The sequence below is a fragment of the Ovis canadensis genome, chromosome 2 (assembly GCF_042477335.2).
Source record: "Ovis canadensis isolate MfBH-ARS-UI-01 breed Bighorn chromosome 2, ARS-UI_OviCan_v2, whole genome shotgun sequence".
Taxonomy (NCBI): domain Eukaryota; kingdom Metazoa; phylum Chordata; class Mammalia; order Artiodactyla; family Bovidae; genus Ovis; species Ovis canadensis.
The window spans coordinates 64,396,898-64,421,622 of NC_091246.1; the positions used below are offsets into that span (position 1 = coordinate 64,396,898).

General features: G+C 37.0%; 1 protein-coding gene across 1 annotated transcript in view; it reads right to left on the reverse strand.

Moving 5' to 3' along the window:
* The window catches only part of TMC1 (transmembrane channel like 1), a 150,107-nt gene that overhangs the window by 78,159 nt on the left and 47,223 nt on the right, over positions 1 to 24,725 (reverse strand). Inside the window, exons 6-7 of the mRNA XM_069576358.1 lie at positions 18,166 to 18,294; positions 206 to 296 (exon numbers count right to left, since the gene is read on the reverse strand). Of these exons, the coding sequence (XP_069432459.1) occupies positions 206 to 296; positions 18,166 to 18,294 (220 nt within the window). The remainder of the gene's footprint in view (positions 1 to 205; positions 297 to 18,165; positions 18,295 to 24,725) is intronic.

Below are 24,725 nucleotides of genomic sequence, written 5' to 3' on the forward strand. Positions count from 1 at the left end.
TTTTTTTTCTGAATCACCACTTTCTCCAAATTTCCTTAACACAGAGTACTATGTATCTAGTATAATGTACCTAAGTATACACATAACATGTCGGATTTTTTTTTCACTCTCTCAGAACAGAACCAATTTTACAACCCCTTGGGGGCAATGTGGCTTCCACAGAGCTTATATGGCATCAAACTGACTGAGCTATGAAAATACTTACCTTGGCCATCATCATCTTAAATGCAAACCACCGTTTCCCTTTTCCTTTCCCAAGAGCCCCTTCATTTTCACTCACAAATTTTTTTGCTTCCCTGAGAAAATGAAACAAAATAAAATGTGGGTGGAGATTAATATAGTATATAGGTAGTGGATATTTAATTTTATTAGGTCTACTGCTTTATTTCTCGTCGACCCTTTTAAACTCCTAACAAGTGACTAAATTTCATAATCTTGGAATTTGTAAATGATGATTAAGTTTTAAAATTCTGGCCAAGTGTTTAAGTTTTTAAAATTCTGGCCAGGAAGAATAAGATGTTTTAGTCTCACTTATTAATCAGCTATAGTCATCAAAAAGCAAGGAATTTATGCTAAACATCAAAATAGAGAACCCCAGTTTTCATTTCTACCACATGTAAAATTGAATCTGAAGTTTATTTCAGATTCTGGCAGTCAGAATGTTTATTTTAAAATACTTTCCTTCTTTTTTAAGGGTTGTTTGAAAAAAAAATAGGGCAGAGAGTTTGGGACAAACTGACATAGAACACACTTGTTGACCTGGTATTTAATCTCATAAAAGCAATTATGACTTAAAACAGAAAAACCATACTATATAAAGCAAAGGGGTTTAGGGAAGCGAGAAAAGGAAAGGGGTAATCTTTGGCCTCACATTCTCAAAGGGTTTCAAATTTAAATTTTAACATTATTCCCCAATATTTGTACTTTTACAGTAGTCACATTAGTGCCTGTTTGTGCATTAAAAAGCATTAACTCATCAAAATGGATAAAGTGAACATGTTAAATATACTACAACTTTTATAACCTTTTTAGTCATTTTTGCTATCATTGTCTGTTTGCAGTTTGGAAAGAATTTTACAAATAGAGGCAGTCCAGGCTTGCCCTAACCTCTCAGAGGCCATAAAAGGCATAACCCAAGAGAACCAAGGGATAATCCAAACCTGGACATTGGTTCTACAAGTACAACACTGTCGTCAGTTGGGTGGCCCCTTAACACATGACTACAAACTTAACACACAAAGTATTCTTTAAAAGGTTAAAGATGAAACTTCATCCTTAAGTTGATGAAGGATATTTTTGTGTTCCTCAGTATCAGTGCTAAGCTCATGATTTTACCATAGCCAGTGATCAAAACAGCACCTGCCTGCTACCTTAGCCGATAACTAAACAATAGTGCCCCATTATTCACCCATATATGGGTACCTGTCCATGGCCTGCCATAAAAACACAAGCACAATGGAGAAGATTCTCTTCAGACGTCAGACTCCCCACATCATTTCTTTGATGGCAAGGACAATATCTTATCTCTTTTTTCTCCCACAGCACTGCTCACTACTTGGATCATAAGAGGTGTTTAGTAAACTTATTTTCAAGTAAACTTGAAATAGACATGACTGGCATAATTCAGGTAGATGGAAACAGGGGAGTGTCTAAAAACTGTATTATCCACATCAATTAATGCTCGAAGGCAGTCAGTCCTAGACTTTGGAATCACACCCTTCTCTTTTGTCTTCTCAGAAACTAAATAGGACAGCTTCCTAGAAATGAAGAAGAGTTATTAGGCTGGCCTTGTGAAACACTCTGACATTTGACAGGACGTCTGGGCTGTGAAGATTAATTGAAAAATAGTTTCTGAAACATTCTACACAGTCTAAGATGTTCGATAAAGCCATATCAACAAGTATAAACTGAACTCTCATGGCTGGGTTTTAAACGCAGACAATCAAAAACAAACATATTACAGTTAAGCTTTAACTATGTGTTATAGAGATGACAAGACAGAAGTGAGTATGGTACCTAACAGACACTTTATAAAATACTGAACTGATATAAACTGAAAATCAAGTAACCTGATTTTAACCCAGCCTCTGTGATTTGTCTCTATAACCTTGTCCATGTTTTTGTCACTTTCTATACCCATGCTGGGGCTTCCCTGGTGGCTCAGACAGTGAAGAATCTGCCTGCAATGCGGGAGATCCAGGTTAGATCCCCTGAAGGAGGACATGGCAACCCACTTCAGTATTCTTGCCTGGAGAATTCCATGGAGAGAGGAGCCTGGCGGGCTCCAGTCTATGGGGTCGCAAAGAGTCAAACACAACAGAGCAACACTTTCACTTTCTTTCATACCCATGCTGAGGAGAAGCCTGTTTTTCAAACGAGAGCCCACTTGCTCAAGACTTGCACAGACCTGAGCAAGTTCTGCACAGATTCCTTCAGTTACTGTGTAGCTTTTAACAGGTCCAGGATTCCCAAACAAACAAAAATTGAACAAATGCTTCCTGCTTGCTTGGGTGGTGGTGAAAACCTAAGGTGTGACCATTGGTGTGAATGTGCTGAAGGCATTACTACACTGTCAGTTCCTCTGTAACACTTGTTTTGAAACCAAGAATCTGTTCTAACATGATTGTTATACTATGGAACAACCTGAACATAACACAAACTTTGTGTTTGCTTATGTGTGATTTTTATCTACAAGGAACGCTAAGTGAATGCAAAAAAAAAAAAAAAAAAATCGCATCCACCTAAACCTAGAAGGGTTTAAACAAAATCCACACACCTCATCAACCAGCTACTTCATGACACTCCATGTATCAGAAAAGCCACATGCATTCAGAGCTGACTTACAATGACCCTGCTTCCAGGCTTCACAATAACTCACAAACTGCAGTCTTACCATTTCCACAAGCAAACTTCAGATCTTTGTAAAGGTAAACAGCCATATTTATTGCATTTCTCAGCCATTTAACATGTGTAAAATGTTGCTGTCATTTTCTTAAATTTCTCTTTTTAAAATATGTCACCTATGATGTTCCTGAATATTATGCCCCATTCCCATTATTCTGTAAGCCCTGTAGTTTTCATTACCCAATTTTCAAGGTGTGGTGATTTTTAGGAACCCATTCATCATGTTATAACAATTATTTGACATCAAGAATTTTGAAATTCTTAAGATCAAGTATATGTAGGAATTATCACATCATTCTCTATTATGATAAACATATATAAATGGAAAACCAAAGATTCTTCTTAGTAGTAAAATCAAAATTTGTTTTTCAAATGTAATAAAGTGACTACTTTACAGGCATATCCACAGCTCTTGATATTTAGGAGATAATTAAAGAACATCAGTTTGGCCTATTAGAATTATATTGCTTTCTACTTGACTGGGCAGTTAGAAAACAAGACTGCTCTAAGCACAGAAGTGTAAAGGAATAGCTAATCTACTCCATAGGTTTTAAATTTTGTGAGCTGATAATTATGTTACAGGAACAGTAAACTAGCAAAATTTAAGAGACAGGGAAGTCCAGGTTATAAACAAATTGCAGTCACCAAAAAGTTAATTGTAAATTAAATTATAAAATACAAAAATTTATTTATATGGCTTCCATAAGAGTTTTTAAATCAGTTATTACGTACATACTTCTCCTTTGAACAATCTAAACAAGTTTTTATTTTTTGTCTCTTAAATTGCCAAATTCTCCCTGGTGCTAGGTATAGTTTCATATTTGTCTTCCAGTACTACCCTACCCTACCCTCAGCATACATACACATAATGAATTTTCAAACAAAAGTCTGGATTTCACTCCACTCAGTGTAATTTCAAGTATGAATTTTTTCTCCAGGTAGCTCAGCTGATAAAGAGTTTGCCTGCAATGCAGGAGACCCCGGTTCTTTTCCTGGGTTGGGAAGTTCCCCTGGAGAAGGACTTGGCAACCCACTCCAGTATTCTCACCTGGATAATCCCCATGGACAGGGGAACCTGGTGGGCCACAGTCTATGGGGTTCCAAAAAGTCAGTCACGACTGAATGACTAAGCACAGCACAATGCCCTACCCCCTCCTCTATTCTCCAAGAGGTCTTCTCCAAGTTTCATAGTTTCATACTTAAGGGCTCCTTGGCCAGCCATTCTAGCTCCTCCTGCTCCCCACTGCCCACCAGGGCCAAATAACTACCAGGGGTAGTGGGCAGAGAAGAATTGTTAAGCAAGAACAGAGGGGTATAACCATCTTGCTCCTTTCGAGCATAGAAGAGGGGAAATTGAGGTGGAAGAGCTCGGAGAAAGAACAAACCTTTACACTATTTTCAGGGCTGACCTTTACAATTAGCTGGCATGATTTTAGGATGGAAGAAACTAGCATCACCCAATCCCATCCTTCCTGATAAAGATTTCTTAACCAGAAGACAATATCTTCTAACTGTGCTATTAGAAACAAGATAGAAAAAGAAAATATCCAATATGGAGATAAACAGAGTGCTACTTATCACACTAAAGTAACCATAACAGATGTCAGAATGCAGGAAAACAAACAGCAGAGTCTTTGAAAACCAAAAGGCAAAAAAAAAATTTTTTTTTAATATTTTTCTTGTAATGAATCTATTTTCCTACCCATTTGTATTGTTCTGGATAATTTAAAGGGATTTTTCTAGGCATTTTTCATGGCTAATATGAAATAGGCTTTTGTGGATAAATTCTGAATACCCACTAGCCTCAACCAACCAAATATGTGACTAAAAAATGTGTGTCATCTCCTTGAACTGCATTCAACAAAAGCTGCCTGCCAGGTCTGTAATCCAGTCTCCACATCTCAGAGCTCAAACCCCTGGTACAATATGCACAGCTCTCTGAGCTGTAACCCTAGACCCAGGTATAAATAATTGAGCAAGGTCTATTTAATGACAATAATACCTGGCTTCATCATTCATTTATCAACCCTTTTTGTTGGTAATTAGAATAATAAGGTTTAATGGGCATTCAAGAATGCTTTCACAGTTAGTTGAAGGAGCACACTTTGGCCTAACTTACAAAATAGATAATTTACCCTTAACATGTGATACAACCCTGAATCCACAAGGGAGTTAGGACATGCTATGCTGCCTTTGACACATTCTCATCCCAGGAAACATGCTCCTCATTTGGGTTAGGTTAAGTTGACTTTTCTTTCTTCTTGTTTTCAGTTTGATGGTATCATTGAGCAACCCATTTATTGCTCAAGTAAATGAAAGACATTTCAAAACTGGCCTTTAAGCCAACTGTCATCAAAACTTGTGCTCATGAACACTACTTCCCAATAAAGCAATCAGAAGAACAAAAAGTCTTTTTCTAATAAGCACCACCATTAAAAAAAAAAAATGACCAATTTAAATTGACTAAAACTTAGAGCTCTAACTTTTCCTAAAATATTACTGAGTAATTGAAAGAAAATTGAGGAGATAAGAAGATAGTCTAACGTACAGAAACATACAGTCTAATATAACTCCATAATTAGACTGACAGAATTATTTTAAATCATCCTAATACTGGAACTGATGATCAAAACATGTGCTTTTAAAACAAGGATATTGGTGACAGTAGTCATAATGGGTAAGATATTCAGCCACTTCATCTTTAAAATAGAGATAGTAATAGCTATCCCAAGGGTTGTTTATGCTTTATAGGAAAGAATGTCTGTGATGTGTTTTGTAATAATGTATGTAACGTGTCCATGGCAAACAGGAAGATCACCATAAACAGTAACTATCATTAACAGCAATAGAACTAATAGGGCTGACCAATTTTGTGCTGACTCTCCAAATAAGTAAAAAGAGTTGAGGACTAGATACTTCCAGGCAGTTGCAGAAAGCCAGTCCATTTCCCCTTAGTCTGTGACCCTGGTGAGATGTGAGTATAGTGGGAATTCATCTTATTACCGAAAGAGCAGGAGAGAATTCAGCCTTACATCTGAGACCTGATGAGGGTGCCCAGGTGTCCGGTTTCAGAAGCCCCAGATACAAAGCTCCTGGGAGGAGCGCAGTGCTAGGTGTCAGCCCAAGTCCTGCTCCTGCCATTCTGTGCTATTGCAGAGAGTACAGGATGCTTGGACAGCTAGGGAGTCTGTGATAAGAGATAAAAAGAGCTTCCCTGTGGCTCAGGCAGTGAAGAATCCGCCTGCAATGCAGGAGACCTTGGTCTGATCCCTGGGTCAGGAAGATTCCCTGGAGAAGGGAATGGCTACTGACTCCAGTATTCTCACCCGGAAAATTATATGGGCTACTGTCCATGGGTCACAAAGAGCTGGACACGATTAAGCAACTAACACACACAGTCCGTTGACTAGGACCACATTTCTATTCAATTCTGTGATCACTATCTTATAACTGAGACACAGATTTGAATCCTGGCTCTGTCACATATTAATATTAGCCGTGTGCTCTTGGGGAGCTGTTGTTGATCCCAAGCTTTCTCACCTATAAAATATGACCAGGGAAAGTCACAGCAATGACAGTTAATATACTGAATGTTTACCATAAGCCAGGCAGTTTACATCCATCATCTCATTTAATCCCCACCAAATCCTGCAAGGTGGGAACTATTTTTATCCCCATTACAGAGATGAGGAAACTGAGGATTAGGTCAGTAAAAGAGGTGTCCAAATTTACCCAGAGAGTAAGTGGCACAGCACAGCTAGGAACTGAGCTCAATATCTCCAGTTTCCTCAGAATAACATTATTGCTTACCTCATGGGATTGGTGTAAGGACATATAAAAGTTGAGACAGCATAAACAAAACAGTTTCTTGGTATACCAGGGGTATATGGTACTTTTGATTAGTATTTTAAAATATTTATTATTTTTCTGGGGAAATGTATTTGATACACTGAGTAAAATGCCAGAATAAAGAACGATTCTGACATGACTCAGTAACTGAGCATGCATGTACACTATCTTTACAACCCTGTAAAAATTGTGTGTGCCAATGGCCAAAGACTGGGCAATTGTGCAAATAATTAGTTCCTCTATCTTCTAAATGTATAATGTTATCATACAGTTTTGTTTATAGTAATAAAATAAGATTTACGATAATAAAATACAGGGTTTTGTTTGTTTGTTTCAAGGCACTGTGCCATACGAAGGAAAAAAAAGAATGTGGTTCTGTGCTCTTCTGTAAGGCATTTCTAATTTCATAAGAAAGCTAAGGCATAGATAAACATTCAGGGAATCATCTAATTGCTACCAAATGAATAGTAAAATTAAGGGCTGGAAAAATTCAGATGAAAGAGCAGGCTGGTTAGAAGGAAATTTGAACAAAAGGAGGATTCAGATACATAGCCAAGGTTGCTGGAAGGACATTACAGTGCAGGGAACTGGTGTGAACAATGGTGAAGAGATGGAAATATATCTGGGGCCTTCAGATGGCTGATGAAGAAAACAGTCCAAGTGCTTAAAGGAGGAGTAGGCACGCCCAATGCCAGGTTAAGCAGTGCAGAATTCATTCTGATGTTAATAAGCACCATGAGCATTTTTTTTATCAGGAGACTGATTAGTGCAGTACAGTGTGCTATCTGAAAAATGTTGCAACAATGATTTGCAAGATGAATTAGAGGAAAACCAAGAGAGGCTGGATGTATTAATAACTTGTTTCCTAACGCCTTTATACAACTTGCTTCCTCTTTCTGCCCTTCCCCTCTTCGCCACATGATTTCTTCCTTTTCATTTTCAGTTCAACAGCCAGGTCCATACTACAGCTCCTCCATAACCTCTTTCCTGGTTTTCCTTTCTAACACTTACCTCCAGCCACATGTCAGGGTGATTTAACCTCTGCCCTTTATGTAGTAATTACATCACATATTACAGTTAACCCACAGTCCATTTTCCCCTCTGCACTGGGATTTCCTGAAAGCAAGGTCCATTGTCTCAATTTCTAATTTCCCAATATTTAATATAGCACCTGGCAAAGAAGTAAGTTTCCACAAATGCTATTTGAATGAATGAACACCTCCAAGACTAGATAATAGTCTGCTGTGGGATACCTGGGGGATCTTTTAAAAATTCCAAAGGCCAAGTGTCCCCATCTCCAGTCCACTTAAGTCACAATCTCTAAGGATGGGACATAGGCATCAATACTTTTCAAGGTCCCTAAATGAGTCCAATGTAAACAAGTTGAAGATCAAATTCAGAACTAAACTAAATTTTGTTTGTTGAGACTAGTAAATTTAAGAGATTTTTATGTGGCCAAAAAGTTGCTGGAGGTTTGGGCTAAAAAGTTACTATATCAAATATGATTATTTTGGTGACCCCTGGCATTGACAGTACTCTACATATTTTAAAACATGATAAATTTATTTTGGTGAATAACTTCATCTTGAAAAATAACTAGTTCACTCTATCTTGTATCCCTAAAGGACAGTTGACTAAAAATTTCTGAAACAATCTGACAAGAAACAAAGAACACCAAAAACGTTGGCTGGATATTCATATAACCTCTTAGCCTATATGCATGGCTTATTTTGGTCTGCCTCCTTTTAATAGCATAACTTCACAGATTTCACAGATTTTATATATATGAGAGAGAGATCATTAAGACCCCTAAACATTTCATCAGCAATAAACATTAAAATGATCTGTTTTCACCAGCTCTGATGACATTCATGAAAATATGTCAAAGCCAGCTGCTGGTATTGATAAAAAACTAAAGCAAAGCTCAGGTAGGTCAAATATGTATTAAGTTCAAAGTTACTACCCATAGAAATTCTTCAGAACTAAAATTTCTTTGCTCCCCCTCCCTGGAAGTATAAAACAATGTTAACTTTCATGGCTGGCTTAAACGTCAATTAAAAACTCAAACATAATTTAGTTGTACCCTAGAAGTCAGTCAGGCATCTCAGAGTAATTTTAGATGAATCAAGGGAGAAACAACATAGCTGGGCTTTAGTAGTTTAATAAAGAAAGAAAGAACATTAGATCCTCCTTCTACTTGCTGATTAAATGTTTTCCTAATTCTATTCTACCTGATTAATTTAAAAATCAATTTATGTTTAACAGTATTCCTTTTTTATTATAATAGTAGAGAGAGGAGAAAGAAGACAATATAGATTTTCCCAGGAGCTGAAAGTTTGTGCTGAGTTTTAGATATTGGTCACAACATAAACTAGTTTTCTGCTCTACGAGGACACCAAAAAATTCTAAAATTTGTAAATTGTCAGCAGAGATGATGTGCAAATAAGTTGCTAAAAAGAATTCTTTCTCCGTCTAAAACAATCTATAACAGTAACTTTATAAATATCTCTCCAGATCTTATTAAGCTCTATATTGAGGATTTTTTGTTCTATTTTTGTTTTTGTCTTGTTTTAATGAATCAATGAGCATGCAATTAGCAGCACTAAAATCTGAAAGTAGGGGTGGCATTACATGGGCTGCAGAGTTCTGGGCCATATCCCTAAGACATCTAGGTATATCCCAGTATATTGCTATTGCTTTGACTTTGGGGCAGAAATGAGATTTAAGGAGACCAAGTCCTTAAAGACACAAATGAATCTTAAAATCAAGAGGTTAAGAGTAATAAGAAAAGTGAAATCTAAAGTCTTATCTTGACTATTCTTAACCCCAAAGATTTTCAAAATGGCAGTGTATCCTCTCCCTACCTTCACTGTGGGAAAATTATACTCACAATTAGGTAGGAATAGCACTGAAAATGTAGATTGCTACACAGAGATGTAAGAAGGACCTATCTGAAATTCTGATCAACAAGGAAATTTATTTCTATAATTTTTCATTCTCCTTTTTACTTAGCCATTTTTTCTAAGTATTGAGTGTGTTTTATGTTTTTAGCAGACTTAAGTGGTTCGAAAAACTAAAGAAACATGGAGATTCCTTCCTGAAGCTTAAACCCCATTAAGAAAAAATGAGATATAGGCCCATAAAACTGTTATACAACAGTGCTAGACAGTCTTGAAGTGAAAAGGGAGAGGGCAGTGGAAGCTTGAGAGCTTGTTGAAGACATTGTAGATGAGATAAGATCTAAACAGGACATTAAAGGGCTGATAGACTTGAGTAGGCAGAGAAAGGCATTTCAGGCATAAATTTGCAGAAATTTCCTCAACAAAGGAGACATTTCCACCATGAATCTCAAGTACAATCTCATATTCTTAGATATACTAACATTCAGGGATTGGTAGACAGACTGTGCTAATTTCGCTTGGTTGGTTTATATGCATTCTAATGAAGCATGTTTAATGAATTCTGAATACTGTGAAACAGATGGATTCACAGGGCACTGCCTCAGAATGAGAGGAACCATTCTGTTTTGAAAGTTTTGGTAAAATATTTCTGCACAACACCTGTGTGTTCATATTTAGTCCCTGGTCAACATTTCTAAGTATCATGAAATATTTTTTTCAAAATTTTGTGTGATGATATTTAGGAATGCTAGAAAGCCTTAGTTTTCTGTTAGAACAGTATGTTCTGCCTTTTGATCCAAGAGTGGGCAAGAAACTTTAAATGATGGCAGTTCAGTGAACTCTACAGATAATGAAGATTACCTGGTAAACTGCTTGCTACAAGATACCCTTAGATCTAGGTCTCTCCTGAGCATTTGTCAACACAACTTACACAACTTATCCACAACTTATCCACAGAGCATAGGATATTCTGATGTGAATTAATCTTTCTGCTGAGCTGATTTGGAGTCTTACTATTTCACAGTCTCCTTCCATACCCTTCCTTCTAAGCTTTCCTGACCCATATGACCAACCACTGGCCAAGAAACACTATAATAGTATGCATAAAATATAAAAATTAATTCATCCAAAGAATCATGTATCTCATGGATATTTGAGTGTGAATATGTATGTATATGGTCAGTAGCATATACATACGCATGCGTGTACATATATTACAAAAGCATAATTAACAGGACTATTTGAAAGAAATAATTTATATTTAGTTTAAAATTTTCTAAAATCAGGACATCTTAGACATAATATGTTGAATATGAAAGACTATTCCCCTTTCTTCAGCTCATCTTATTTTTTATGATATTCTAATATACTGCTCTCTGAATTTACTTTTAGTATATGCATTTTAACAAAATGTAACTATTTTTGTTCTATAGCAACAAGCTTATTTAAGTCCCCTGAAGTAATGTTCTACCAGCCATTTCTTGGTTATATAGATAAAAACATTTTCAAAAATGCCTTAGTTATTCTCTTTTATTATAAACCTGATAAAGTTAAGGGTTATCTTCATAATTAGTATCTTATCTGATATCTGTATCATACTTTTCCAAAACAACAAGGACACATTTCTGAAATTAAGTTTATTTTGTGCTTGTCATGTGCACAGTTGCTTTCTTTTTACTGTTAATATATCACATCAAATATACTTAATAGCATTCCTAAATACTTTTAAATCATAGTCAAGGAATTTCTCCTTTTAATCAGTTTCCGAAGATCATGTATTTATCGATAGCCTAAGAACAAGTTGTGAAAATTAGCTATCACTGATGCTAAAATTCTAAGGAGTGCAAGTTAGGTAAACTGCTATTTATCAAAAATTTGGGGAGGCTATGTTACTTTGGTAAGCTGGAAAAACTAACTCAGTGTGTCTTACAATATACAGTACACTGACTGATAATACCATGAGAAAGTAGTGGACAATGAATGTAATTAAGAAGAAGATGAAAATAATAATATGTCACCTATCTAAAAGAAAACTTTGGAACTTCTTTGTTGCTAACATTTATTTTTATTATAATTATTATAGAATGCCATTTTAAAAACCCCTGTTTCTTTGAACTCTAGGATTATTTGAATTCTGGATAAGCAGATGTTCATGGAAGGTAGCAAATAAGATTGCCAAGAATCTTGGTACGCATCCTTGAATATTAGCATTTTTAACCCATTTTTTCAGTGACTAATACCCTTCCACAGCCATATGGGCAGAATTTCAGGCTGATTTAACTAGCCTACATGCTCAGGATTTTGAGATAAAATAGTCATAAATTCCTTCACAGATCTCTAAAAAGATACAGGAGCGTGTATACAGGTCCATGTGCCACCTGAAAAGCTTGCCAAACCAAGATGAAGAACACATCTCCAGGAAACCATGGTAAAATGGTACAATATGGATAAAAAAAATTCAATGAGTCATGAAACAAATAAAGAAAGAGAATTCTTGGTAGACAAAAGTATGTTTCTCTGAAATAATTCAGAACTACTTTAACAATTGAAAAAGTTTCCAGAACATACAAGTCCCAAGCAAAAAAAAGTCACTTTCTCATTTGATTCCTTTCAATATCCTTCAAGGGAGAATTCCAAAATATTATTAGAAAAGCATTATTAAAACAACCACAGTAATTTTCTAAGGACTCACAATAAAACAGCAAGTGTTAACAGTCTAAATCCCAAGACAGAAAGACTTGTTGGGGACACTGTTCTTATTTAAGATGGAAAGATTCCTTCTAAGACCATGAAAATGATGAGACAGACAATTGTGGCAGGTGAGCTCTAAGGTAAATGATTTCTGAAATCAATCATGAACTGAATACTCTTGAATAAAAACTTTCCCTCTTTACAATGAATTTTGAAAAGAACAGAATAGGAGGAAAGAAGAAAGACAGACTGAAAATCTCTAGACATGTTTAAAAAAGAAATTGAGCATGGTGATAAGATAAAATAACTAGGATAAGAGGTTACTAATGCACTGTGGCCAAAAAACAAGCAAACAAACAAACTGCTGTCACTTTAGTAAGCAAAGAATGCTGCCTGCGATCAAGCCATCAGTCACTGCAGCCACCTCCTAACTTGCGATCAAGCCATCAGTCACTGCAGCCATCTCCTGACTTTGCACCCTGAGGGAACTTCAGGTGGAGAAAAACTGAATACTGACCCTAGATAGTTAAGATGCATATCTAAGGAATAATTTCAGTGAGCCTGGACTCTTGCATCTTCCCATACATAAAAAAGCACTAAAATCATTAAAGTGAGATGTCTGTTTTTCTGTGATTAGCAGTCATCTTCTCATGTTTGACCACATTTTTTGTTTGTTTTCAACAAAAACTCCTATATGTGCTGGCTGCTCCATAAACTCTTTGAAGTAGTTCCTCAGACCTATCTGAGAGGCTGTCTCCCAGGCTATAGTACTTGGTAAAGTCCCCAAATAAAGCATAACTTGCAACTTTGGTGTTGTACAGGGAACTTTTTGTTTTTTATTATCGGTTAACAGCACTTTGAACTTTAGAGTCCAGAAATTATAGAATAATGTTTTTGTTTTTTTCCTCACAGGTAGTCCTAAATTAAGCATTTCATTGTTGATTAGAATTTAAATAAAGGAAATATGTTATATCATAATAAATAGGTTCTATTCTTTAGCTTCTGCTCTTAACTGCTCCAGATTAAGATCTCTCTAACATAAGCTTAATCATAGGGCATCACTTGATTCCACCCCCACCCCCACCCCCCGCCATTGAGGTGCTGCAGCTGACTCAGCCACTGACTGTTAAATTTTCAGGAGTTTTGTGAGCTGGTTCTTAAACTGTTAGTAGCTGGAAATTAATCATAATGGGAATATTTACACCATGGAAATTGGCAAACACTATGAATCAAAGTTTCAGCACATTCCTGCCTTTTACTCACACACTTATCTAGGCCTTTAACAAGTCTCAGTCATGTTAATGATTCTCTTGGTTTGGGAATGAGTGTCCAACAACAAAAGAAATCACCATGAAGAGTGATACTCAGGAAACAGTAATTGAACACTTATGATGTACAGAGCAAAAGGCTAGATCCTGAAGAAATAAAGAGCTGTCAGACCCCTGTCATATTCTTAGGAGTTCAAAATCTATTCTAAAGGAAAAGAGATTTATATACAATTTTAAAATGCGATATAATGCGGTACAAGAACAGAGCCAAATGAATAATAGAGAGACTATATGAGTTCTCTTTCTATAGGATTTGGCAGAGAAAAGACCACAGGGAGACAATAATTCATGGAGGGGATAGAACTCAGTTGGAAGAACTATAGGCTGCAGACAAATGGAGAGGAGACTGAAGCAAAGTGAGAAAGTCCACCAGAGTGTCTAGGGAAGACTGTTTATTTTGCTGGAAAACATGGTTCTAATGAGAAGTAGTATGACAGTAGGAAAATTATGAGGTTTTGCAGATGAAGAAAACTGGATTTGCATGTTCACCTTAATAGTTATTAGCTGTGTGAGGCTACCTTACCTCTGTAAAGTCTTCTCATCTGTATAATAGGAATAACTTTGCATTTTAAGTTTCTTTTGAAATACCACTTTGAACATGTCATCTCTATGTTCAAAGCTTTCAATGTCCCCGTAATTATAATAACAAAATTTTAAAGTTTTTGATTAAAAAAGTCAGTGTGCTCCACAATCTGAATTCAAAATCTGAATTCCAGCTCTTTGATTTAGAAATCATTAGTTATTGACAATGATAACCATGAGGTTTGGAGATGGACAAGACCATGTCCAAAAATTTTTGAGAGTCCCAAGATGAATTATGGCTTATGAGAACTATACCTGGGTCTCCCACAATATATATCCTCAGAACCATAAGCCTCCATTCCTGAGGCTTTACACTGAAACACATCTTAAAACGCTGACCCTCTGTAAAAATCTGTTTTAGAAGTTTCACAAGTTTTTTCAGAGTCCAGAGCCAGATGGGAAGACTTGGAACCCAGATACAGATCCAAACCCATGAGGAAAATATCTGTTCCAGTTATATTGAGCCTAGTGTCTTGGATTCCATCAACTTAGCCAGAAGTGATGACTGGAGGCTACTTCTGGGAATAACATAATCCACTGACATACTCTGTCAGAGTTTGAAGTCTCCGAAAGGAATAAATGGTAGCAGGAAAGATGCCGGCTCCCATGTTTTAATAACACTGGGGTAGGGAAAACTTTATTGTTGTTGTTTAGTCACTAAGTCATGTCCAGCTGTTTGTGACTCAATGAGATTTCCCAGGCAAGAATACTGGAGTGGGTTGCCATTTCCTTCTCCAAAGGATCTTCCCAACCCAGGGAATGCATCCATGTCTCCTGCACCTCAAACAGATTTTTTACCTCTGAGCCATCAGGGAAGCACCAGGGACAACTTGACCTGCATGTAAATACTATGAAGTATTGATTCCAGTATGTAATTGGGACCCTTGGGGGAGAACCTCAATACAGCATTCAGAAACCTGCAAAGGGAAATAGGTCAGGCACTGTAGTACCAACAATTTTATCACAGAGGCTGAACCCAAAAGAATCAGGCTGATCGTGGCCAATGGTACCAGCTGTGCAGAATACTGCAAAGCCACAAAGCAGGAGACATTTCTAGCTCTGGAGAATCATCACAAGACAGTGGGCATTGCTGACAGGTTAGAAGCCACAGTTGTTTCTTCTCTGGGCCTAAATCTGTGCTTCCATTCTGCAAGCTGGCTTTCACCCCAACTTTCTGAATCACTGTCTCAGTAGCACGCCTAACTTGCTCCCCAGATGCACGGTGTAGGAGGCAACAAATGAAAGCTTATAAGGTCCAGCCAAGGAGCATGAATAAGTGATGTGGATTGTTTGGGAACTGTGCACGCTGAAGAGTGAATGCCCTATTAGCAAGGGACAGAAATTGCTTAGTCCTAGTTATTATTTTCATGTAGGAATGTGGACCACACTTTCTTCTTGTCCAAGAGAAGATGAATATCTGAATTTTAAAATGTGAAATCTTCTATTTTTTAAATTTAAGATCAAAGAAAAAAATTATTATTTTTATTAAATGATTAAAATGTTAAGTTTTATGGTACATATATTTAATCATAATTTAAAAAATAATAATCAAAAAGAAACAAAAAGCATTTGGGCCAAATAAAAACCATTTATAATCTAGATTCAGCTGCAGACTCCCCATTTTTGACCTCTGCTCTAGCAATAGGACCTGTGTTTCCCTTCATTCCATCCTAATCTTTATCTCTCCCTGTGTCTAAAAATGGCTAAATCCCAGGACTCCAGCCGAAGGCCCCAGGATCTGGAATCTGCTACAAGATGACCTTGTGGGTACATTTTGAAAAATCTAGAAGTGGCTGACCATAGATTCTGCTGAACTGTAAAGATACCCTCTTTTCTTTCTTGGAGCATCAAAATCAGTTGTCCATCCTGCCAGATTGTCCAGACTGCTATACCGATGTGCCAGCATCCCCCAAGGCTCCTGGGGTTGCCTATGGCTAAGTCTGCTCCCACCCAGTCCTGATAAGCCCTATACCCTCCCCATCTCTCCTGTTATACTGCAGGGAATCAGGCAACACTGAGTCTGTCCTGAGATAAAATGATAATTACAAGTTGTATTTCCCAGCTTTGTGCAATATTCTGGCACCCTGATTAGTGTTTCATATGAAATAACCCACTTTATGAGTCCAGTAACCCTGTAAAATAGTAAAATTTCATATGAAATCTGAGGACTACACCGTTCATTCAAATTTACATAGCTTTTAAATGGAAGATCTGAGATTCAAACTCAAGCCTGAAGCCCATCCCTTCTCCACTGCTCTGTATGGAAAATGCAGACAAGGAACAGCAAGGGCTATTTCTACACCTCCATGCAGATGGAAAGGGAGGATATATTTCCTGGCATTTTTACTCAATTTCACATCATGCTTTGAAAGTTCAAAATATTATTACTATATAATTTTACAACTTTCCACATACAGTTACCTGTGGTTTCGGGTTTGGGGATTTCATGGTCAGCAATATTTTAAGACATATTTTGGGAACCAACATAAGGTTGCCAAACTTCTATTTTGCTAAGTAAGGATATTTTTTAAGCCTATTATTTAGCATCACTATCTCTTCATTGAATGGAAACTATTTTAACAGACACACATATACGCACACACGGACATGCACACGCATATACATTAATAGCTTCATTGAACCAGGAATGCTACTTGTCTTTGACCTCATTTATGACTGATGTACATGCACAAACATAGGGAGTTCCCAGCCTACAGCTGTGTGGTGTTCCAGAAGTTTTCTGGGAAGACCGCTCTTTGGAACTTAGAAAACTTTATTCCACAAAACAATACTGTTAGAAATGATACCTAGGTTCCCACATCATAGGATAAAGCTTGAATATCTTGTTTTATTTTGGATACAGGGTGACTGAGGTCCTAGAAGTTTAAGCTATTTCCTTAAATAATGCACAACCTCTTGCAGAGCCAAGATTAGTAGTGAATTACCCTAATAGCTGCTGCAGTTCTTTTTTCGTCACCAGAGACAGAAACATTTTCCCCTAATTTTAACACTATTATATATACACTAAGCATTTAATGTTATTAGTTAAATAGGCTTGTGGAGGGATAGCTTTGGAAATTTGCCACCGTTTATAAAAATGATTCTGTGGGGAAAATGCAATCAGTATCACATCTGTGAGATGCAAACATGGTTGTTATCACAGACACATCCTTTTTATTCATGCCCCGCTTCCCCAACCACTATGGCAAGGAAATAAAGTGTGATCCTCGGAGGCAAATCTGCTTGCAGTCCCAGGAAAGGGATAATCATTTGACTTTTTTTATCAGGAGTTTATAAATCTATGTGTCTCTGAGTGCATCAACACTCAACATAAGAGTGAAACTGGGTTGCTGACATGTTACCAGGGAATAGCTATTAGCATAACCCTTAATTGGAATCCCATTTACTGTTCAGTTGGCTTAGCATCCTCCCTGTGCTTTAATAAGAGCTGTCACATGAATGTATCATTTGAGGCTGGAACCCTGCAGAGAAACTAGAGTGTGCAATCCAACAAACTTGTAAAATTCAAATATAGTATCGTTTTCAGAGAGATAGTAATGAATGTATTAAACTAAGGAAATTCTCAGTTCAAGGAGCAAATGATTAAAGGTGATCAGAGATTGTAAGATTCCAAAAAATGAATTTAATTATGGCTGTTTTCTTTTATAATCATTATCCCAGCCTCTCTAGTGATATATATATATATATGTGTGTGTGTGTCTGAGTGTGTATATGTACATATATGATATGTTAACATATGATACATTAAATGGCCATGAACATTATATATAATGAGAGATTTATCTAAATGATGGACTACATATAGTATTATCTATAATGTATAGGAAATAGAGAATTTTGGAAATCAATAGCAAGGAAAGTGTTTCTAATTATGAAAAGTGGCATCATACTTGAGAACTTCAATTTTCTTCTCCATTTTCCAAGGCTTGCATTTGACAGTAGCGATCGTTTGTCTTTTCTCATCTAACTCTGCCTTCAATCTTTCCAATTCCTCTGCATCTATTTCTTCTTCTTCTTCCCTTAAGAAAAAAAAAGAAGAAAAAAAAAAAAACCTTCTTTAGTAAAGTTAAGATTTGCTTGACTTCCAAACTTAAAGTATGCTATCAGATACTCAGCTGATTAATGCATAACAACTTGGTTGTATACAGTGAATGCTGAGATCCATAAGCTTTAGAGCTTATAGCTGAATGCTGATGCAGGATCTCTGGAATTATTGTAACTTTAAAAATACTATTTATTTTCTGAAGTCCTGGAACCATTTTATGTCCATAGTCCCAAATTCTCAGAAAATCCATGGAAATAAAAAGCTATTAACATATTTTCTTCTCTTCTTTGTTCCCCTGTATACCTTCTGCCTTCAATTCTACATTTCATTAAAAAACTTTGTTTTTCAACAAGGATGGTAAATTAGAGGTGAACGTGTCTTTGAAGTGCCCTTAAAAAATTTGTTAGCCCTGTCTCAAGAGAAAGAGAAAAACTGAAATAGGAAAAAATAAAAAGAATCTATTCCTCAAAGGTAAATTAATCTGTTAATTAAGCTCAAAACTTCAATTGATAAAACTGAACTCAAAGTGTACTTGATAGAAGCCAATCCTTTGAAGAGGCCTTCAAAGGAATTTAGTTTCTCACTGAGCAAATGAGATGGATCTTTTCTCTTCTGTATTCCCAGAATTGCAAAAAATATCAAAGGGTCCAAAACTCAAAGAAAACAAAATCTAAACATGAGCAACAAGGTTTATAAATTGAAGAATGTAATGCCCTATTGTAGAGAAGAATGTTTTGGGTAAGAGATTGTTTCAGTTACGAGTTATTGTTGCAAAGAGATCAAACCAGTCAATCGTAAAGGAAATCAACCCAGAATATCCACTGGAAGGACTAATGCTGAAGCTGAGGCTGCAATACTTTGGCCACCTAACACGAAGAGCCAAACTCATTGGAAAACACCCTGATGCTGGGAAAGACTGAAGGCAAAAGAAGAAGAGGGTGACAGGGGATGAGATAGTTAGATAGCATCACTGATACAATGGACATGAATTTAAGCAAACTCTGGGAGTTGGTAGTGGACAGGGAAGCCTGGTGTGCCACAGTCCATGGGGTCTCAAAGAGTCAGAAATAACTTAGTGACTGAACAACAACAACATGGTCACTTAACTTCAAATTTACCCTTTTAGGCTTAATATTGTGATGCTGTGGCTGTGACTCTGTAGGACACATTCCTAGTTTGTCCGTTGGCTCAATATTCTACTGTCAGAATCGGCTGCCAATAGAGTATGCTAAGGAGAGACTTGGTTTCTCCTTTGGCTTCCCGTTTGCCTCTTGTGGGATGCTTGCTGCTGCTGCTGCTGCCAAGTCGCTTCAGTCCTGTCCGACTGTGGGACCCCATAGGCGGCAGCCCACCAGACTTCCCCACCCCTAGGATTCTCCAGGCAAGAACACTGGAGTGGGTTGCCATTTCCTTCTCCAATACATGAAAGTGAAAAGTGAAAGTGAAGTCGCTCAGTCCTGTCCGACTCTTAGCAACCCCATGGACTGTAGCCTACCAAGCTCCTCCGTCCATAGGGTTTTCCAGGCAAGAGTACTGGAGTGAGGTGCCATTGCTTACTCTTCTGCAATTCTTTTTCACCCCAAGAGCTGCAGGACCTTCCCATAGCTGCAGGTGAGACTAATTAACCAGTTTTTCCAACATTAGCAGAACCAGCTTCATCACTCGTGCTGTAGACACCAGCACCGCTTCAGCATCACCCCCTCTGCAGTAGTTTCAGCTCCCCGGGTCTCTCCTCTATGCTTTTAGGTTTTAATTTCAACCTGTTTCCATTGTTCCTCCAGCCCATGGTGTGCTATTTGCTTCCTATAGTTGCTATTACCATGATACTTAGTGTTTTCTTTTCACCTTTCCAGTAACCTATTTATTATTAGCCTAGTGATTATTTATACCTACTAAATCAGTTCATGCTGGGAGAAATATCAACAACCTCAGATATGCAGATCCACCACCCTTATGGCAGAAAGTGAAGAGGAACTAAAAAGCCTCCTGATGAAAGTGAAAGAGGAGAGGGAAAAAGTTGGCTTAAAGCTCAACATTCAGAAAATGAAGATCATGGCATCTGGTGCCATCACTTCATGGGAAACAGATGGGGAAACAGTGTCAGACTTTATCTTTTTGGGCTCCAGAATCACTGCAGATGGTGACTGCAGCCATGAAATTAAAAGACACTTTCTCCTTGGAAGGAAAGTTATGACCAACCTAGATAGCATATTAAAAAGCAGAGACATTACTTGTCCAACAAACGTCCGTGTAGTCAAGGCTATGGTTTTTCTAGTGGTCATGTATGGATGTGAGAGTTGGACTGTGAAGAAGGCTGAGTGCCGAAGAATTGATGCTTTTGAACTATGGTGTGGGAGAAGACTCTTGAGAGTCCCTTGGACTGCAAGGAGGTCCAACCAGTCCATCCTAAAGGAGATCAGTCCTGGGTGTTCATTGGAAGGACTGATGCTAAAGCTGAAAGTCCAATACTTTGGCCACCTCATGCAAAGAGTTGACTCATTGGAAAAGACCCTGATGCTGGGAGGAATTGGGGGCATGAGGAGAAGGGGATGACAGAGGATGAGATGGCTGGATGGCATCACCAACTCAATGGACATGAGTTTGAGTGAAATCCGGAAGTTGGTGATGGACAGGAAGGCCTGGTGTGCTGTGATTCATGGAGTCACAAAGAGTTGGACACAACTTAGCAACTAAACCACCACCAGAATTTTTAATCAGGTCATGGTTACTGAACAGAAATTTAATTAACCCTGTAAAATAACATCTGTCATTGATAATTTGGTGATTGTTTTTTTTTTTTAACCAATTAAGATATTTTTCTTAGAATAGTAATCCTGGTTTACATGAACTATGGAAGTACACTCATACTAAGATACAACTCTGAATGTCATTAAGTTGTTTCTATTTTAAACATTTGATGTTTATTATATAAAATCCTTCCCTGGTAGCTCAGATGGTAAAGAATCCTCCTGCAATGCAGGAGACCTGGGTTTGATCCCTGACTTGGGAAGATCCCCTGGAGGAGGGCATGGCAACCCACTCCAATATTCTTGCCTGGAGAATCCCCATGGACAGAGGAGCCCTGGAAGGCTACCATCCATATGGTTGCTGAGTCAGACACGATTGAGCGATTAAGCATACACACACATATAAAATCCTATGGTGCTGTACAAGGATAACAAAATACTTACACAGAATGAAAGAATGATCTATTTCATGTTTGGATTTACCATGTAATTAAAGCTTATTTCTCTATGTTCCTAATACTAATTATTTAGTTTTCTGCTGTCTTAAACCCAGTACTTTATATGTTTAACATATTCAGATTCTACGACTCCTTCAAAAATCATATGAAATGTCTTCAATACCCTTTTCTGATTGTCCTTATGAGATAGTTTTCTTTAAGACTCTAAATCACTTTTTACTTCTGTGGCACATTTATAGAGTCTTATTTCATAATAATTGTGTCTAAGTGGCCTCTCCCTTTCTAAGTCACTTCAGTCGTGTCCGACTCTGTGTGACCCCATAGACGGCAGCCCACCAGGCTCCCCCGTCCCTGGGATTCTCCAGGCAAGAACACTGGAGTGGGTCGCCATTTCCTTCTTCAATGCATGAAAGTGAAAAGTGAAAGTGAAGTCACTCAGTCGAGTCTGACTCTTAGCGACCCCATGGACTGCAGCCTACCAGGCTCCTCCGTCCATGGGATTTTCTAGGCAAGAGTACTGCAGTGGGGTGCAATTGCTTTCTCCGGCCTCTCCCTTACTATGTTATTAATTTGTAGAGAATGGAGGCAATTTCACATTCATATTCATATCTTTCAAAGAAATTAGCAAATTATCTTTGACAGAAGTGGAGCTGAATAAATATTTATTAAATAAATGTTTATGTACAGAATTTTTCTGGATGACAGGATTACCAACAAGTACACTAAAATAAAATATAACAATGTCTTCCAAGTTATAGAAAGATATTTATTCCTACACTAAATGATCTCAGACTGGTACATTTTTAATCTCTGTGTTGTTAATTGTCGATTGCTCTAGGAAGATCATGCTGTGCTACAATGTATAGTTGTTCTCAGCTAAATTACATTCAAATATGCAGGTAATTAAGATATTACATTTTTGCATAATTTAAATATAATAATGTATAATTAAACATTGGATTATGGGGAAACAGCTTTTCCAGGAACCACTCAAAGAAAGTGCTGATCATATTAAAAGAGCGTAGCACAGGCATGCTTTGCTTCTAAAATGTAGGGCTAATTTGTGTAAGAATGGCTTTCTATCTTAGTTTTGATTTATTTAAACAACAGTTGTTAGGAAAAAGGAGGCATAATGTGCTGAATTTCTCACTTCTATAAACGTATTACTTATTCACTTAAAACTGGGTCAAGAAAAGCATAAAATATTATTAGAAATACTTCAAAATGCCAAACAAGGCAGTTTTTGTTAACCATCTCCAAAGACAGTTAACATTACAACCTTGGATTTAGTTGTTTTCAAAAGTTTTTCCAGTGCAAGAAAAATTCCCTAAGGTATTTCACATGAACATTTAAATAAAAGAAGATCATGAATTAATTAACCTAAATAAATGTGCCATGATTTGCCTACTAATCTTTCTCAAAACATATTTGCTAATACGTTTTCTTAAAAACAGAAGGGCTTATCTTCAAAGTGAACAATAGAATATGGACCTTGAAATAGTGATCAGAACTGTCAATCATCATAAGTAATTTATATTATTTAAAATAGTTGTAAAAATTATGGCAGTAATAATATAATTTGCAAAACCTATGGAGATAAAATTCATTTTAGTCAAGACTGGTTCTGCAGAGGAGAGAGGAGGACGGGAGACCGGTGCTTCTGGTTTCTCAGAATCAGAATAAGAGTGGGACCAGCTAAGGACAGACCCTGTCACAGGGACAAGATTGCCCCAGGTAACCGGGGCCAAGACCCAGTTGATTCACATGGTCCTATTTCTAGAGGTTGAGCCTTGACAGGAGGGCCTTGAGTAGACCAAAAAAGCAAAGGAATTCCCATCTGAGTCATATGGTGACACTCCCATCTGAGTGACAGGTGGAGAGGAAAAGGCAAATTCTGACACAATCTGTATCATTCATATATCTACTGGTGATGTTTCCTCAATGAAATACCACTGTCAGAAAGCATCAGCTTTGCTAGTAGGAAATATTACTACCTAATAATTGAAATAACAATCACAATAAGACATGAAACTTAATAGGGTGTTTTGTTTTTGAAAAGAACAAAATATAAAAATACTTGAAGATAGACATAAAAAATATCAGAGTAAAACAGAAAGCAGGTGATGTCTTAGTATTCAAGGACAGAAGAAAGAAGAGGAGATTGGGGAGAAGGAGAAAAAGGAAGAGAAGGAGAAAGAAGAGAAAGAGAGAGATTTAAAACCTTAAGTCAACAAAAATACAATGAAGAAATGGGTGGGGTTACTCTTATTTTAAAAGGAACCATCGTCAACTAATGCTAAACTTCTCTATTGACAAAATATTCACAAATAATAGCTAGTTATTGAATACCACAAGGTGTCATCTTGGGAGGAAATCTTGGAAAGTTCCTCAGCATTTAAAGTTCTAGGACTGTTTTAGAGGACAGATCCTATCACCTCATGGTGATTCCCATGCCCCACCTAGGGGCGGCAAAGGAGTTATTCTCTTGAATCCTTTCCAAGTGGCCTAGGTTTTCTATAAGTAAATGTGTTTCACATTTACAGTTTTTCCACCTGCCTGCCATCGGCAGTTTTCCAGGCAGCAAAGACCAGAAAATTATTTTCTTGATTTTTTTTCCCTAAACAGCATTAATATATTATTCTAGACAAAGGCAGCTATCAGAAAATCATTGGCCTGCTAGAAGTGAAAGACATAGAGATGTTAAAAAGGGAAGGACAATCCAATCCTCTGTAGGGACAGATAGTTAATACTTTAGACTTTGGGAGCTACATACAGCTCTGTCCCATATTCCTCTTTGCTTTTTTTTTTTTAATTGCAGTTTTATTAAAATGATAAGAACAATTCTTGCCTCTTAGGTTGAAATTAACCATAATTTTTCAACTCCTGCTCTGTAAGATACGTGATTTGGGATCATGTTTATAAGTTTTTTATTTAACTTCATTAACGATGCATTTAACTAATAGAATAACTTTAAAATATTTAAATTAACTATAATGTTAATGACTCATGACAATTTAGATTTCTCATGAGGAAATCTCTCATAAGTCCATTCTCAATATATATTCATTTTAAAATTATATTTTAATATTAAAATACATTTAACTAAGTGGAATAAAATGGTGGCATCAGACTAAGCTTGTTTTTCTGAAAGTAGTTTTAATTACTAATTTTAAGGCTAGGGAGTACCTAAAGAGTGATCT